The sequence below is a fragment of the Podarcis erhardii genome, assembly GCF_964252035.2.
Source record: "Podarcis erhardii genome assembly, chromosome: 8".
NCBI lineage: Eukaryota > Metazoa > Chordata > Lepidosauria > Squamata > Lacertidae > Podarcis > Podarcis erhardii.
Genome location: NC_138499.1, coordinates 1,286,818 through 1,304,734, shown reverse-complemented (window position 1 = coordinate 1,304,734; position 17,917 = coordinate 1,286,818). Strand labels below are relative to the sequence as shown.

The 17,917-nt window shown below is 52.5% G+C and overlaps 1 protein-coding gene across 1 annotated transcript in view; it reads right to left on the bottom strand.

Moving 5' to 3' along the window:
* Positions 1-335: 335 nt before the first annotated feature.
* Positions 336-17,917, bottom strand: part of DGAT1 (diacylglycerol O-acyltransferase 1) — a 33,941-nt gene continuing 16,359 nt past the window's right edge. The window contains exons 3-17 of the mRNA XM_081874478.1: positions 17,344-17,384; positions 15,229-15,314; positions 14,757-14,809; positions 14,066-14,171; positions 11,812-11,931; positions 9,891-9,965; positions 9,307-9,410; positions 7,539-7,577; positions 6,574-6,615; positions 5,737-5,781; positions 4,817-4,929; positions 4,161-4,226; positions 3,756-3,843; positions 1,823-1,885; positions 336-612 (exon numbers count right to left, since the gene is read on the bottom strand). Of these exons, the coding sequence (XP_081730604.1) occupies positions 466-612; positions 1,823-1,885; positions 3,756-3,843; positions 4,161-4,226; positions 4,817-4,929; positions 5,737-5,781; positions 6,574-6,615; positions 7,539-7,577; positions 9,307-9,410; positions 9,891-9,965; positions 11,812-11,931; positions 14,066-14,171; positions 14,757-14,809; positions 15,229-15,314; positions 17,344-17,384 (1,188 nt within the window). The 3' untranslated portion in view covers positions 336-465. The remainder of the gene's footprint in view (positions 613-1,822; positions 1,886-3,755; positions 3,844-4,160; positions 4,227-4,816; positions 4,930-5,736; positions 5,782-6,573; positions 6,616-7,538; positions 7,578-9,306; positions 9,411-9,890; positions 9,966-11,811; positions 11,932-14,065; positions 14,172-14,756; positions 14,810-15,228; positions 15,315-17,343; positions 17,385-17,917) is intronic.

The following is a 17,917-nucleotide window of genomic DNA, read 5'->3' as shown; positions in this document are numbered from 1 at the left end:
GCTGCCTTTGCCTACCCAGATGGAGGGCCATCCAGGCTCTGGGCAAAGCTCAGACCCCCCCCCCAACTCCCAGCCACACCCTCGGGCACAGCAGGATTCGAACCGTATTCCCATTGGACGGGGGACCACACCTCCCTCATTGAGCCATGGCAGGAGTCACCTGGAAAATTCCCAGCCCAGGTGCCGGCCCAATCCGGAGAAGGCAGGCCCCACTGACAGTTATTGCATTGATCCAGACTTCGGACTCAAAAAACGAGTACCTGGCGAGCAGCCGTTACAGACAGACACACACAGAAAAAGATCACACAAGGCAACTTTCCAGGGCAAAGATGAGGGCAGCAACATCTCTGCCCCTGCTGGTGCTGCGGAGAGCCGTGGGGCGCCCAGGAAACGACTGCTCTGCCCTCGCCAGGTGTCCCTCTGCTGGTGGGAAGGCAGGAGGGGCCTCGCCGGGGGGGGGGGGTGTCACTGGCTGCCCTCGTAGTTGAGCACGTAGTAGTCGTGGACGTACATGAGGACGGCAATGGGCTGCCCAATGATCAAGGAGATCCACACAGCCGCGTTCCCATAGTTGCCCTGAAGGAACCGGCCCACAAACCAGGCCAGAGGAATCTGCGGAGGAGGAGGAAAGAGGGAGGAAAGATGGCGGAGGGAGATGGGTCTTTCTAGCCTGGAGAACAGGCGACACAACAGCCATCTTCAGATATCTCAAAAGGTGGAAGGTGGAGCAAGCTTGCTTTCTCCTGCTCTGGAGGGGAGGACTCGAACCCATGGCTTCAAGTTACAAGGAGGAGATTCAACATCAGGAAAAACTTTCTGGTGGTAAGAGCTGTTTGGCAGTGGAATGGACTCCCTTGGAAGGTGATGGACTCTCCTCCCTTGGAAGTTTTTAAGCAGAGCTTGGGTGACCATCTATCATGGATGCTTCAGTTGGGATTCCTGCATTGCAGGGGGTCAGACTAGATGACCCTAAGGTCCCTTCCAGCTCTACAGTTCTGTGGTTCTATGATTCTCCATCTTAGGGCCAAAGTGCAGGTCCTGCCCCAAGGCTCACAGGAAAGAAGACAGAACTCTCTGGGGTGGTGGCAACAGCAGCATCCTGGACTCTGCTTGACCCTCACCCCCTTTGCCAAGACACCACATACCGGGACATACCGAGAGCCTCTGGCAAGGCTGAGCTGGCGGCAAGTGGCCTTTGCCAAGCCACTCATGCAAAATAATAAATAATAATAATAATAATAATAATAATAATAATAATAATTATAATTATTATTTATATCCCTCCCTCCCCAGCCAAAGTCAGGCTCATAGCGGCTAACAACAATAAAAGTAACACAGCATTCTAAAATCAGTTCATTCTAAAATCAATTCAGGATCAAATTAATGGCAACCATTGAGCTAGAGTTCTCCGAGGATTACCAAAGGAGGGGGTCAAACTGTGCCCTGGCCAAAGGCCTGGTGGAACAGCTCCGTCTTGCAGGCCCTGCGGAAAGATGTCTAGTCCCGCAGGGCCCTAGTCTCTTGGGACAGAGCGTTCCACCAGATCAGGGCCACAGCCGAAAAAGCCATGGCTCTGGTTGAGGCCAGCCTAACCTCCCTGTGGCCTGGGACCTCCAAGAGGTTTCTGTTTGAAGACCGTAAGTTTCTCTGTGGGGCATACCAGGAGAGGCGGTCTTGTAGGTACGAGGGTCCTAGGCCGTATAGGGCTTTAAAGGTTAAAACCAGCACCTTAAACCTGATCCTGTACTCCACCAGGAGCCGGCCGGTGCAGCTGGTAGAGCACCGGGTGAATGTGATCCCGTGGTGAGGACCCGATCCTTACCTGAGCCATCATCCCTATGAACGCCCAGGGCCGGAACATCTTCAAGGGCACGCTGACCAGGTACTGGGTGGGGACAGAAACCCACAAAGACATCAGTCCAGAGAGGAGAGGGCGCAAAACCTGGCAAGCCTGGCTGCCTCCCATGCCACCCTCTGAAGCCCAGCAAGCAGCTTGCGAGTCTCTCCTTGACTCCAGTCCCTCCAGAGGATAACAGAACGAAGGGCGCTCTATTGCCTCCTGAGCTTTCTGGTGTGAGCCCATGGAATGACCCACACTGGGCCGGGGAAGCAAGTCAAGGGAGGGAGCTCCAGCCAGGATAGCCTCGCCCACTCCACGTTCAGGAGTTTGAGCCACTTCGCCCTGTTCAAACCTTATGCTGAGAATGGAAGGCAAGACACTATCGCGCCCCCTGCCCCTTCTCTGCTTTCAGAGAGGACGGTCCTTCGCCAGCCCTTGAAAGATGCTTATCCATCATTCTTCAGAGGAGGAGGAGCCACAATGTTCCTTAGCTGCATCTAACTTGCTCAAATACACCTTGGCATTTGTCTCCAAATTCCTCCCAAAGATGCAGTGCAAATTGGGAGTTTTCTTTCTTTTTTTTAATCATTTTTATTAAGTTTCCCATTTTAACAATCCAATCAAATCACATTGAATGTTCCAAATTATACAAATAGATATCAAATACAGTGGTACCTCGGGTTAAGTACTTACCGTATTTTTTGCTCTGTAAGACTCACTTTTTCCCTCCTAAAAAGTAAGGGGAAATGTGTGTGCGTCTTATGGGGCGAATGCAGGCTGCGCAGCTATCCCAGAAGCCAGAACAGCAAGAGGGATTGCTGCTTTTGCTGCGCAGCGATCCCTCTTGCTGTTCTGGCTTCTGAGATTCAGAATATTTTTTTTCTTGTTTTCCTCCTTCAAAAACTAGGTGCGTCTTGTGGTCTGGTGTGTCTTATAGAGCAGAAAATACAGTAATTCGTTCCAGAGGTCCATACTTAACCTGAAACTGTTCTTAACCTGAAGCACCACTTTAGCTAATGGGGCCTCCTGCTGCTGCTGCACCACCGGAGCACGATTTCTGTTCTCATCCTGAAGCAAAGTTCTTAACCTAAAGCACTATTTTGGGTTAGCGGAGTCTGTAACCTGAAGCATATGTAACCCAAGGTACCACTGTAGTCCAAATAGTCTGCCTAAATTATAATTTTTTGTTGGGACTTCCCCATGCTTCAAGTTTGGGGGGGGGGGGGCTCTGATCATTGCAACTTGGGAGTTTTCAGGTGGATTCTTAGAGCCGAGGAACTACTTATGTTTACCTCTGCCCAACACACACACTTTTTTGCTATAAGCAAAACTTGGGAGTGAGCAATTGTCTCCCAAGCCTTTTCCTTACTGGTCTTCGCAGAAATGATCTAAGCTCTGCTGGCCGCCATGTCCGCCTGGACTGGAAGCTCAGTTTCAGGTGGCCCAGACACCCCCCTCAATCAGATTCCCTCTCTCGATTTCCTCTCTCTGCTTTCCTCTCTCGCACCAGATGCTGCAGTTACAGATAGGTAGCCGTGTTGGTCTGCCATGGTCAAAACAAAATAAAAAAATTTCTTCCAGTAGCACCTTAAAGACCAACTGAGTTAGTTCTAGGTATGAGCTTTCGTGTGTATCTGAAGAAGTGTGCATGCACACGAAAGCTCATACCTAGAACTAACTCAGTTGGTCTTTAAGGTGCTACTGGAAGAAATTTTTTTATTTTGTTTTGACCAGATGCTGCTTCCCTCTTTCGCACCCTTGCAGAGAAAGGCTGGCTGAGCACCAGCAAGGATGCTTTTTGGTACAAAATCCACAGCCTTTAAGAAGAGGGTTGAGATTGCAAGCCAGTAAAGGGCGGGGGGGGGGGGGAGACCCTTTGGGCTCTCCTGTCGACATTCATGCACAGGTAACTAACCTCGTGGAAGAAAGCAGAAGCGAAGAAGACGCCTGTCTGAGCCACCCATTTGCCAGCCCCCTTCTTCATCATGGGCTTGTAGAAATGCCTAAAAAGCAAAGGAAAGAGAACTTAAGAAGAGGTTGCTGGATCTGACCCTGGAGGCAGAGCAGAGCCCCTGTGGTTCAAGCCGTTGATAGAAATATTCCTAGAGAAGGCTCTTTCAAAGCCATCAAAGTTGGGAGGCCACAGCTGCCTCCTGCAGAAGTGAGTTCCACAGTTTAAATATGTGCTGCACGAAGGAGGACTCCCTTTCATCTGTCCCAAATGGACTATGAGCAGAATTAGCCCGGCTATCCCCCACTGACAGCTACAGCACCCCCCGCCCCTTGACCCCAGGATTGTCACAACTCAGCCTAGGTGTACCTCAAGCACCATTTGTGGACCGGGATGTTCCAGTTCTGCCAAAAATAGGTGACGGTCTCCGAGTTCCTGAAGGAAGAAAAGGGACATGTGTTACTGCGCGTCAACCCTTGACATCGAGAGAAACGCTTAACAGAATAAAATAGGTCCCCCCTCTCTCTTTCGGACAGGGGGTCCAATTCCTGCAGGGTCAAATGGGAGCGGTCTGGCTGCGCACAGGATTCACTCACTGAGTTTCACCAACAAAGGCTGAGCCCAGCCAGTATCGTCCCTATCAGATGCCTCGAAGGCTCTTCCTACAACACACATGGAAGGGAGGCGTCTAAATCATTCGCCGTCATCTTAAGTGATGGGGATCCACCCACCGCACTCCCACACCTGTTAGGGCTGGGGAAAACCCTCCCAGTCCTCGCCCACAGTGAGGAAGTCTCCAAAACCAAAACCTTGGCTGTTCTGCAGGGTGGTTTGAATGCCCAAAGCAGATCTTTTGAGTGCCATTTACAGATTTTTTAATAATTTTTTTATTACAGCCATCTGCCATTCTTTCTGTGGTCCTAGGGCAGGTTATAACAATCTGAGACACAGCTTAAAAACCTGAAAATTGAAAAAAAGAACAGAAGTCACAAAACACACAGGCCCTTCCTGCAGAACTGACTCACCACCAGTCCCTGTAGAACTCCCGGTCTCCAAACTGCATGATTTCCGCAATGACATTCAGGCTGGAGTGGAAGAACCAGTAGAAGAAGATGAGCCAGATCAGGTGGTTGGGGACCTGTCGGGGACAGCAAGGCAGAGGACAGCATTAGTGCAGGGGTCAGCAAACTATGGCCCGGGGGCCGGGTGCGGCCCACCAGGCTCGTAAATCCGGCCCACGGACCCTGCCGCCCGCTCGGTCAGTCAGTGTGCAGGGACTGACTTCCGTGACCCTGGCACAGCTTCAGATTGGCTGCAGGAAGTTCCTGCAGCCAATTCAAAGCCTCGCCGCCCGCGTGCTCAGGTAAACCCAGTGCAGCCATGGACAGAGGCGGGCGGGCGGCGGGCATCATGACGGGCGCGTCATGGAGCTTCAGCCAGAGCTTGGCATGCCTACTGACCTCATGCCTGGCACCTGGCTCGGCGGCCGCACTGGAGCAGCTGGAGGGCAAGTTGCGTGCGGCCTGCCCGCCAAGCTGGCCTCAGACGACGGGCCGCAGCGCATGGTGCATGCCGCCTGGGAGCCCCACAGGGACCGGCAGATGGAGCAGCTTCTGCTCGTCAACAACGCCGGTGAGCAGGAGTGCTGAGATGCGCTCCTGAGCACGTGCAGAGTGCGTTCCTCCTCCAGGTACAGAGACAGCTGCAGGACCGGCTTACAGAGTATTTATATTTTTCAAAATATAGTCCGCCCCCCCCCCACTACAACTTCCACCATCTTGTTCGTTTGATGCTAGGAGTGATTGGAACCGTAGTCCAAAGGACCTGGACAGCCCCCAGTTGTGACTTGCCTTGCGGGATCCAACCCCAGAGGCCTGCTCCCATCCCCAGCCCAACCCTCTGTGCCCAGGTGTCCTGGGAAGGAAGCCCAGTTTGTGGTACGTACAGCTAGTTTCAGAAGGCGCTCGATGATCCTGGAGTAGTCCATGTCCTGCAAGGGAGAGGAGAGCAAGAGTCAGCTGCAGAGTGTCATAGAATCATAGAATCATAGAGTTGGAAGAGACCACAAGGGCCATCGAGTCCAACCCCCTGCCAAGCAGGACACACCATCAGAGCACTCCTGACATATGGTTGTCAAGCCTCTGCTTAAAGACCTCCAAAGAAGGAGACTCCACCACACTCCTTGGCAGCAAATTCCACTGTCTCTTCCACTGCTCTTACTGTCAGGAAGTTCTTCCTAATGTTTAGGTGGAATCTTCTTTCTTGTAGTTTGGAACCATTGCTCCGTGTCCGCTTCTCTGGAGCAGCAGAAAACAACCTTTCTCCCTCCTGTATGGGACATCCTTTTATATATTTGAACATGGCTATCATATCACCCCTTAACCTCCTCTTCTCCAGGCTAAACATGCCCAGCTCCCTTAGCCCTTCCTCATAAGGCACTGACCCATCTGGGGTGTGGATGGCAGAAAAGCCCCAAGCCCCTGTGCCTTCTTGGGGGGCGGGCTGTCCAGGCAGCTTTCCTTTGGCACGCTGGCAACCAACACACCCTGCAGACCCCTCCCCTGGTTGCAGGTGCTGAGCACTTAAAGAGGCCCCCAGGCCAGCCATAAGCTAAGCTGTGGTTTTTGAAAACTCGGAAGCATATCATTTCTCCCTCCCCACTTTTCCCATTACAGCTCTAAGGGCACGTTGTGGGTCAGTCCTGCTTTCTTGGGAGGGGGGGTGTCCACAAGCAGTTCCCCAGCACCATGGTGGAGAAGAGGATCCCCAGGGCATGGCTTACCCGAAAAGGCTTCATGGAGTTCTGGATTGTGGGGACCATCCACTGCAACAAGCACACATTAAAATCAGGTTAATAGGGCCCGGGGGCGGCTAAAACCCAGGGGTCATCTAGCCCAGCCCCATAAGATACAACCCAGCTTAGCCTCCTTGGTTTGAGGGAATGTTCTCTGGCCCTCTGGCACAGAAGTCATCATCATCATCATCTTATTTTTTGTATGCCACCTTTCCACAGTTTAAAAAACAATGTTCAAGGCAGCTTACAGCATAGCAAGATTTACATAATTACAAAAGTCATAAACAATAAATAAGTAAAGGGACCCCTGACTATTAGGTCCAGTTGTGGCCGACTCTGGGGTTGCGGCACTCATCTCGCTTTATTGGCCAAGGGAGCCGGCGTACAGCTTCCGGATCATGTGGCCAGCAGGACTAAGCTGCTTCTGGTGAACCAGAGCAGCACACGGAAATGCCATTTACCTGCCCGCCGGAGTGGTACCTATCTATCTACTTGCACTTTGACGTGCTTTCGAACTGCTAGGTTGGCAGGAGCTGGGACCGAGCAACGGGAGCTCACCCCATCATTGCGGGGATTCGAGCCACCGACTGTCTGATCGGCAAGTCCTAGGCTCTGTGGTTTAACCCACAGCGCCACCCGCGTCCCAACAAACAGCAGTCCCTGATTTAGCAGTTGAATCAGGGAAGGTGGCAACCGTCTCTGCACCCCTTCCTGTCCTTGGCCCCCTGTGTCTGCTTCAGCATCTCGTTTGCCCCCCAACTCTGCACCAGACACTCCAGAAGGGGGCACAGGGCAGCTCTTGACTATTTCTAGACTGGAACCAGAGAGAGCCTGTGGTCTGCTTTAGGCACCCTGCCCAGGTGGTGCTCTCTGGCCAGACCCCCCTGCCATGCCCTGTGCTGCAAAGGTGCCAGCAGCAGGTACAGAGCAAGCCCCACCTGCTCCCCCCTTACCTGCTGAATCAGCCCCACCATCAGCTGGAGGAAGAAGAGCTGGAAAAGGGGGGAGAAAAGGAAGAGGCCAGGAGTGAGACACCATCAACACGAGACTCATGAATGTTCAAGGAAGCGGGAGGCTGGAAGGTTCAGGTCAGGTGCAGGAAAGTCCCTTTCTCTAGTTAATCTATGGCACTTACTCCTGCAGGCGGCAGGACGGCCACCAAACTGGAAGACTTTAAAAGCCGGATTGGATGGAAGAGGGAGACAGTCGATGGCTGCTAGCCAGGAGGGGACAGTGGCATATTTTTAAAAAAGTCATTTTTATTGGTTTTCCAATAAAAAAAACCTCCAATTGAATATCTAATCATAATACTTCAATTAAAAAAATAAAAAATCAAATTAAAAAATCAAATTATAGTCCAAATTGTATTTATTAATTTCTTGGGGCTCCCCACAATCTGGATCTCTGGAGCATATCTCCACATCTTACTCCTGCTTCTCTGTGGCATAATAATAAATAATAATAATAATGCCAAGAGGGGACAGTAGCATAATAATAATAATAATTAATAATAATTTTTATTTTATTGTTATTATTTATTATGTATACCCCGCCCATCTGGCTGGGTTTCCCCAGCCACTCTGGGAGGCTCCCAACAGAATATTAAAAGTGCAATAAAACATCAAACATTAAAAACGTCCCTAAACAGGGCTTCTGAAACCAGGGTGTTGCGCTCATGTTGTGCTTGCCGGTTTCCCATAAGCACCTGGTTGCTGACTAAAGGTAAAGGTAAAGGGACCCCTGACTATTAGGTCCAGTTGTGGACGACTCTGGGGTTGTGGCGCTCATCTTGCTTTATTGGCCGAGGGAGCCGGCGTACAGCTTTTTGGTCATGTGGCCAGCATGACTAAGCCGCTTCTGGCAAACCAGAGCAGCGCACGGAAATGCCGTTTACCTTCCCGCCGGAGTGGTACCTATTTATCTACTTGCACTTTGAGGTGCTTTCAAACTGCTAGGTTGGCAGGAGCTGGGATGGAGCAACGGGAGCTCACCCCATCGTGGGGATTTGAACCACTGACCTTCTGATCGGCAAGCCCTAAGCTCTGTGGTTTAACCCACAGCACAGATAAGCCATTAACCTGATCCAGCAGGGGTCTCTATGTTCCTATCGGCAGCTCCGCCAGCAGCCAGGCAGGATGAGCCCTACACCCAGCCTCCAGGCCAAAACTCTTTCTCACAACCCTGCAGGCCTTCCAAGACCCAGAGCCTTCCTTGCTAGCAGTTCCCACCCCTCCCTACGGCCCCAACACTACACTGGGTGAATTCCTGACCCCTCCAATATTACAGGGGAGGCAGGCAGCGTCTTCTTGGCATGGGGGGGTGGTCCTTACAAGTGTGCAACCTGCGCTAAATATTCAGCCACCGTCTCAGGGACTCGCAGCCGGCTGCGAACGGGATCCGTTCCGCAGCCCCGTTCGCATCCTAAGTAAAACGTACGATGCGACTGCGCATCCACGGGTCGCATTTTACCGCTTCCGTGCATGTGCGTGGCGTCATTTTGAGCATCTGTGCATGCGCAAGCAGCAAAACCCAGAAGTAAAGCGCTCCGTTACTTCCGGGTTGCCACGGAGCGTAACTTGAAAATGCTCACCCTGAAGCACATTTAACCCGAGGTATGACAGTATAACAGCCTTCATTGCCTTGCAAAGGGGGTGGGGAGCTGGGGGTGGGCAGGGGGCAAAGAGAATGGGTCGCCGCCAGACCCAGGACAGGGGGTCTCACCATCTCAGCCAGCCTGCGCAGCAGAAAGCGCTTGCGGATGCGAGGGGAGCGCGGGAAGTTCAGCTCGTAGCACAAGGTCGGTGCGAAGAGGAAGTAGTAGAGGTCTGCCATGGAAACAGGAGGAGAGAGGCATTAAGGGCAGGGGCACCAAACAGGAGCTGGTCTCTCCCTTTGGGAAAAGGAGCACAGCTCAGGCACAGAGACCCAGGCCCAACCTGGCCCCCCCAACAGCATCTCCCCAGGCAAGCAAGGCTGGGGGGACTTGGATGCCTGAAATCCTGGAGAGCCGTTTCTGCCGGTCAGTGCAGGGAACACTGCCCTAGATGGGCCAATGGTCTGACTCCAAACAAGGCAGCTTCCCCTGTTCCCCAATGTGGGGGGTGGGGAGCAGAATAATCCCAGGGGACCTTTGACCTCGGAGCCACCACACGCCAGGGGAAGGCAAGCGCCACAAATCTCTGGCCTCCCAGAGGAAGGGGGGAGGTCAGGAGTGTAAGCCCCGGGATGGCGTCGCCGCCAGACCCCCAACCCCGCCAGAGCCGCAGGGAACTGCCCACCACGGAGGTCTTGCCTGGCCATGTTACCTCTATAGGTCAGGTTCACTGGGTAAGCCACAGCCCCCGAGGCCACGTTCCCATTGGCCTTCTGCGACCCGGCAGCTGGAACAGACAACGAAAGGGCATCAGTCAGAGAACATAGGACAGAGAACGGCAGCGTTGGAAGGAACCCCAAAGGTCATCCAGAACAACCCCCCGCAAGGCAGAAATCTTGGGCCCAACATGGGGCTTGGACCCACGGCCCCAAGATTAAGGGTCTCCTGCTCTACCAGCTGAGCTACCCACAGTCGTTGCCTTATTCCTGACCCTTAGGGTCCCTTCTCATTCTACAATTCTATCATTCCATAAGTCAACTCAAGCCAGAAAGGTGCACAGAAAAGGACATTAGAATGGAAGAGGATGCAGCTGGATGAGGTCAAAAGGGGCCCCAACCATAATACAGTGGTGCCTCGCAAGACGGAAAACCCGCAAGACGAAAGGGTTTTCCGTTTTTCGAGGCGCTTCGCAAGATGAATTTCCCTATGGACTTGCTTCGCAAGAAGAAAGCCCATGGGGAAATCTCTGGGGACCTCTTTTAAATGCTGGTGGTGGGGAGCAAAGCCTTTCCCCCCCTCCGGCCTTCAGAAGAGGTCCAGGAAGGCCGGCGGGGGCCGAAAGGCTTTGCTCCCCACCGCCAGCATTTTAAAAGCGGTCCGGGATAGCAGGGAAGCGCTCCCCACTATCCTGGACGGCTTTTGAAGGCAGGCGGGGGGGAAGCAAAGACTTTCACCCCCCGCCGGCCTTCAGAAGAGGTCCTGGACCTCTTCTGAAGGCCGGCGGGGGGCGAAAGTCTTTGCTCCCCCCTGCCTGCCTTCCCGGGAGAGCGGAGAAACACAGCGCGTTTCTCCGCTATCCCGGACGGCTTTTGAAGGCAGGCGGGGGGAGCAAAGACTTTCGCCCCCCGCCGGCCTTCAGAAGAGGTCCTGGACCTCTTCTGAAGGCTGGCGGGGGGCGAAAGTCTTTGCTCCCCCCCCCCGCCTGCCTTCCCGGGGGCTTTAAAATCGCCCCGGGACAGTGGAGAAGTCCGCTGTCCGGGGCGATCTTAAAATGCTGGCGGGCGGCAGCGAAGGCTTCGCTGCCGCCCGCCAGCATTTTAAAAAAACCCGGGACAGCGGAGAAGTCCTCTGCTGTCCCGGGGTTTTTTAAAATGCTGGGGGTGGGAAGAAAAGCCCTTGTTCCCCCCCCCCAGCCTTCAGAAGAGGTCGGGGGACAGACTGTCCCCGGACCTGGTCTGAAGGCGGTTTCCATAGGAACGCATTGATTGATTTTCAATGCATTCCTATGGGAAACCGTGCTTCGCAAGACGAAAAACTCGCAAGACGAAAAAACTTGCGGAACGAATTAATTTCGTCTTGCGAGGCACCACTGTAATAATAATAATAATTTATTATTTATACCTCAACCATCTGGCTGAGTTTCCCCAGCCACTCGAGTGTTAAAAACAATACAGCATTAAACATTTAAAACTTCCCTAAACAGGGCTGCCTTCAGATGTCTTTGAAAGATAAGATAGCTGCTTATTTCCTTCACATCTGATGGGAGGGTGTTCCACAGGGTGGGTGCCACTACCGACAAGGCCCTCTGCCTGGTTCCCTGTAACCTCACTTCTTGCAATGAGGGATCCACCAGAGGACCCTCGGCGTTGGACCAGTCCAGCATCCTCTTCTGGCAGCGGCCAACCAGATGGAAAACTGGCACGCAGGGCCTGAGTCCCTGCTGTGGTTTCCAGAAGCTCGTATCAGGAGCCTTGTGGCCTCCAAGAGAGGAGGAAAAGTCTAGCCAGCCCGGCTTGTAGCCACGGACACCCCTCTCCTCTTCCATGAATTTGTCCAACCCTCTTTCAAAGCCATCCCAGTTGGCACTCGGGGAGGGTCTCAGGTGCCCGCACCAGGCCTGGCTCAGGGCTCACCGGAGCGGGTTCGGGTGGCCTTGGCTTGCCTCTTCTCCCGACACCACTTGTTGACATCCTTGAAGGAGAAGAGCTTGAGGAAAAGGATGGTGTGGACGCTCAGAGCAAAGACGGCCCCAACTGCAGAGGGAGGAGAGAAGCAGGTGAGTGAGAGACGCAACACACACCACCCCAGATAATCTGCAAGCCCCAGAGGCAGGAAGGGGGTGAAGCCAGCCTGACTCACTGATGTTGCAGGAATTTATGTATAGGGGGGGGGTTGCCCCTCCAGCAGATATCATGCACATGCAGCCCACTACCAAAATCAGCACAATCACTTTTGTGATTTGTCCCCACAAAACACTTTATCACAGTTTCTTCCTATCTATTCAAAGGGCCTCTGCTGCACAATACCAAATGATAAATGCATCTATGTACTGGCTCACTGGGGAAACTAAATAAATTCCTATAGACATGTGAGCTCAGCTCCTCAGCAGCCCCTCTGCCTGAGTGATAATTCCTGGCCTCCTGATACCTGAGTGCCAGACAGGTAGCCATTCCAGAAATAACAAACCCAGATGAAGGCAAAAGGGTGGGATTAGCTTGGCTGGGAAACAGGGAAATGTAAATATCTATTTTGTTACTCTTGATGGGTGTTTGGTGGAGGGCAAGGGGAACCATGGGGCAGGGTCCAGGATGCTCAGATTCCTGCCACCAGACCTCCCCTTTCATGATGTAACCGTGATGGATGGGTGATGTAGTTTGGGGGGGTGTAACATGGGGATTAGCAGCTAATAAAAGTTTGGGTTCTCTTTTGTTCAGGGCTTCCATCTTGTTCCACCTGGTGGCAGGTGGGAGTCCTGTCACAACAGTCTTCAATCAAGACCAAGCCTACTGGCTGCTGTTTTGCCCTGGTATTCCTGGGCTGGTTTCCTTGTTTTTTTTTTCCAAGAGAGCCCTCAGATTTCTCCATTAACACTGACCAACCCCCATGGAGAAGAGGTAGCTCTTCTCAAAGGCTACTTTGAGGGGGGAGACAGGACAAGGTGACTTTGTGCGCCAGCATCTTCTGAGAAGGAGAAGCCTCCCAGTTCACGGCCCGCCTCTGCCTGGGCCACAAGCGGTAGGCTTGGGAAGAGAGCGATACAACATCCCAAACTGCCCATACAGCCAAACCTCGGGGTTTAAAGTCGCTTCAGGTTGAGCGTTTTCAGGTTGTGTTCCGCGGTGACCCGGAAGTAATGGAATGGGTTACTTCCAGGTTTTGCTGCTCACGCATGCGCAGACACTCAAAATGACATGCGCAGAGGTGGCGAATCGCGACCTGCACTGATGCGGGTTGCGTTCTGCTCAGGATGTGAACAGGGCTCCGGAACAGATCCCGTTCGCATCCAGACGTACCACTGTATTGTGGTATCATTTCCATAATTTTTGACCTGGCGATTAATAATAGTAGTAGTAAATAATAATAATAAAATAATAATAATAATAATAATAATAATAATAATAATAATAATAATAATAATTTATTTATATCCCACCCATCTGGCTGGGTTTCCCCAGCCACTCTGGGCGGCTTCCAACAGAACACTAAAATACAATAGTCTATTAAACATTAAAATTTTTCCTAAACAGGGCTGCCTTCAGATGTCTTTGACATCTGGTGGGAGGGCATTCCACAGGGTGGGCACCACCACCGAGAAGGCCCTCTGCCTGGTTCCCTGTAACTTGGCTTCTCGCAGGGAGGGAACCGCCAGAAGGCCCTCAGCGCTGGACCTCAGTGTCTGGGAAGAACGGTGGAGGTGGAGACGCTCCTTCAGGTATACTAGACCAAGGCCGTTTAGGGTTTTAAATGTCAGCACCAACACTTGTATATCGCGAATCATGACGTGTGTGTCTGTGCGTGCGCTATGCAAAAATCACAATGTGGGGGAAATTGTGAAGCCAGGTAATGCCTCTCTGTAGCTCCAACCTTATTTCAGACATGTGGGAAAGCTGCTTTTCAAATCAAGGGCCACATTCCCTCCAAAGCAACCTCCTGGGGGCCAGATGTGAGTGGCGGGTGGGACGGACGAGGCAAAAGGGGATGGGACGTCAAATGCAGGTGCTGATTCTGCACTATAGGCTAGTTATGCAGAGAGAGAGAAGAAACGTACACCTCTCCTGCAACCGGCCCCCCAATCTAGGGGCCCTGCCACCCAGGAGCCCGTAACAGAAAGCCGCCTTTTCAGAGCAAGTCCACAGGTCGCGGGGAGGGGGACGGCTGTTCACTCACCTGGCGTGATGGAGGTGACAGCAAGAGTCACCAACGCAGGGAAGCATAAGATTGTCAGGAGATTAACGGTGTGCAGGACGGCCCCAAGGTGCTCCGACATAGAGCCCTGCGGAAGGAAGGGAAACAGGGGCAATGCTCTATGGCCACCTTAAGCGCTACCTGCCCACCCCTAAAACCAGGGTGTTGTAAACCAGGACTCAAGGCAGCTTAAACAAATCAATATGATGCAGATACAAAGCTGAAAGCATTATCAGCTGTAACAGTCAAAAGGGGAACTAAACTCTAATAGGATTAATATATATATCTAAAAAATACTGGTAATAAAAACAGCGCAGCACTATGACAAGCGATTCCTTAAAAAGAAGAACAGTCAGTGTTCCCAAAGGCCTGTTGGGAAAACACAGTCTTCACTGGCCAGCAGGAGGACAACAAGGAGGAAGCCAGTCTGGCTTCTCTAGGAAAGGTCTTCCAAAGTTGTCTTGGAGGAGCCACCACCGAGAAGGCCCTCTCCTGCGCCGCCACCCAGCATGCCCCTGAGGGTGGCGGAACTGAGAGAGGGCCCCCCCCCGAAGATCTCACAGCCCAGGTAGGTCCGTATGGCTGAACACGATCCTTCAGATAGCCTGAGCCTAAGCCCTAAAGAGAGCCCGCTTTGCGAGGGATCCCAGCTTGCCCCCCAAAGCACACTTACCGCCGCCAGCCTCTTCTCAATGTGCAGAGCTGCCAGAGCGAACACATTGGCCACTGGGGGGAAAGCAGATGTTGGCAATCATTGCTGGGCAGTGCACCAGGAACAAGGATTTGGGTCCCTGTTCTCAGCCAGCCCAGGAATTTGCAAGCCTGTAGGTTGGAAGGGACCCCCAAGGCTCATCTAGTAGAACCCCAGAAGAGGCACTCCCATCCACTCATCCCCCGCCACCTCCAACCCCCCCCCCTCTCTCTCTCTCATGCACATGCATTGCCTCACTCAAGAGCCCTGATCTGAACGGTGAAGGAGACCAGCAGCACCAGGGACCCAAAAGCTGCAGGACACAGAGGCCGCGAGGAGTTTTTTAAGCAAGAAGCTCTTCAAGAGGTGCAAGTGGCAGGAGCCAAGCGGAGACCAGGCGTCTGCTGGGTTGCGCAGAGAAATTCAAGACAAATGCCGAGATCACTCGACTCACCGATAATAAGGCACAGCGCAGGCCAGCTGTAGGGGTCTTTCAGGAACAGGGAGATGACCTGGATGGGGTCCACCAAGATGCCGTACCTGAGGAGGGAAGGAGCACATGGTCAGAGGCACTCTCTTCTCCATCCCAGTTGGACAACGCAGACCCAGGAAGGAGGAGGCTTGGGTGAGAAAGCTGCTTTGTTCCACACCCCTATGGGAGGACCTGCTTGATGCAGAAGGCCTTCTCCTGTCTGCTGGCTCCATGTCCTTTGGGAGAAGGGCAGGGCGACGGGAGGCATTTGGCTTCCCAGGAGACGTGCTGGGCGGCTGAGCTGCGCATTGACAAGGAGGCACTCTCAGGATCAAGCCACCCCAGGCCCAGGGATACCCCACTTGGGGAGGGAGAAACTAGAAGCCGCTCAGAAACAAGGCAGCAGATTTTAGCCAGCCCCGGCAAGGCACCCAGAGGGCTTGGAAGAGATGGGCAAACTCTGACAGAACTGGCTAGCATCACTACAGCCCTGTGTTGCAGGAGAAAAGTTTTTCATAAAGTTGGAAGGGACCTCTGGGGGTCATGCCCTCTGAGGGTCCCCTGGCATGCAGGAATCACAGCTACAATTATAACAAAGGCTTGACATACCTCGCTTTGCATGTCATGAGTCTATCTCATATATTAGTTTCACCTTTTAAGTTGAATTACTGAAGTAAATGAACTTTTCCACGATATTCTAATTTTCCGAGTTTCGCCTGTAAACAATCTCTGGCAGATGGTCACCCAAGCTCTGTTTAAAAACCTCCAAGGGAGGAGAGTCAGCCATCTCCCGAGGTCGTCTTCTGTGCTGCTGAAAGGCTCTGGCCCTCATAAAGTGCCTCCTAATGTTTAGTTGGCACCTCCTTGTCCCTTGAAGCCATGGGTTCGAGTCCTCCACTCTGGAGCAGCAGGAAACCATCTTGCCAGCCCACCAGTGCTGAGCTTGCATGGTCCGACTCAGACGGTGCCTTCCTATGTCCCTACAGGTCTGCAATGACCAGCAGCCATGGCTCTCTCCCGGTCCTGCCTGGAGATGCTGGGGATTGAAGCAGCAACCTTCTGCAAGCCAAGCAGGTGCTCTGCCCTTGAGCTGCAGCCCTCCCCTCCTCCTCCCCCCCCCCCCGCAAGTTCCCAGGATCTGCCGCCCTCCTTGTTGCTTCTGAGAGCAACAAGAGACAGGTCTCCAAAGCCGGCATAGGCAAACTCTGGCCCTCCAGATGTTTGGGACTAATAATAATAATAATAATATTTTTTATTTATACCCCGCCCTCCCCAGCCAAGGCCGGGCTCAGGGCGGCTAACAAGCAATAATAAAAACAAGTTGAATGACTACAACTTAAAAACAAGATTAAAATACAAGAATTAAAATATTGAAACATTAAAATATTAAAATGCAGCCTCATCACAGGAGGAGAAAGGAAAAAGAAAAGAGGGGGAGGGAATCAAATTGGCTCCAAGCCAAAGGCCAGGCGGAATATCTCTGTCTTACAGGCCCTGCAGAAGGAAATCAGATCCTGCAGGGCCCTGGTTTCATGAGGCAGAGTGTTCCACTAGGCCGGAGCCAGTGCTGAAAAGGCCCTGGCTCTGGTTGAAGCTAATCTAACGTCCTTAGGGCCTGGGACCACTAGGGTGTTGTTATTTATGGACCTTGAGGCTCTCCGTGGGGCATAACAGGAGAGGCGGTCCCGTAGGTACGAGGGTCCTAGGCCGTGAAGGGCTTTAAAGGTCAAAACCAGCACCTTAAATCTGACCCTGTACTCCACCGGGAGCCAGTGCAGCTGGAAAAGCACTGGGTGAATATGCTCCCATGGCAGAGACCCCGCGAGGAGCCTCGCTGCAGCATTCTGCACCCGCTGGAGTTTCTGGGACAGCTTCAAGGGCAGCCCCGCGCAGAGCATAACCACTGGTCCTGTTAGCTAGGGATGATGGGAATTGTAGTCCCAAACATCTGGTGGACCGGAGCTTGCCTATGCCTGCCCCCAAAGGCAGCCTGTCACATCCACTCTGATCTGCTATGGCAGAATTGTAGCATCCCAGGGGAGGTCTCTCCACTGCTGCCAGCCCCCCACACCAACCGAAGAGGAGCGCAAGACGTACTTGAGGAGGTTCTCTAGGAAGAGGCGAGCATTGCTCAAGACCTGGAAGACAAGAGGGGTAGAAGTGAGCAGCAGCAGTGAGCAGCAAATGCCAACCCCAACCCCTTCCAGTCCCAATCTCAAAAACTGGCCATAACTTGTCTCTCGATAGCCAGCAGGCGCCTTCAGCGCAGAATTTCTGCTAAAACTTTCCTGTTCAGACAAGCCTGCCCACATGCTTAGAAATGCTGGAAGGAACTATAATCTGATTTAGTGTTTTAACTTATTGCACGTTTTAATGTATTGCAATTCTCGCCCCCACCCCCATTTTTTATGGCTTTATCTTTTCTGTGAACCGCTTGGAGGTGTGTAAATTTTGTGAAATAAATAAGGATACAAATGAGAAAATGTAATGCAATGGGAGGCTGGTCTCAGGCCCTTCCCTCCCCCAGCACTAAAGAGGATTCTGTGGGACTGATCAGTTTGGGAGGGGAGCAACTGGGGGCAACAGAGCTACAATTCTGGCAACTGGTCAGGCAGCTTAGAGAGCTGTTTGTAATAGTTTTTAATATTGTAAATATCGTAAATCTTGTAAT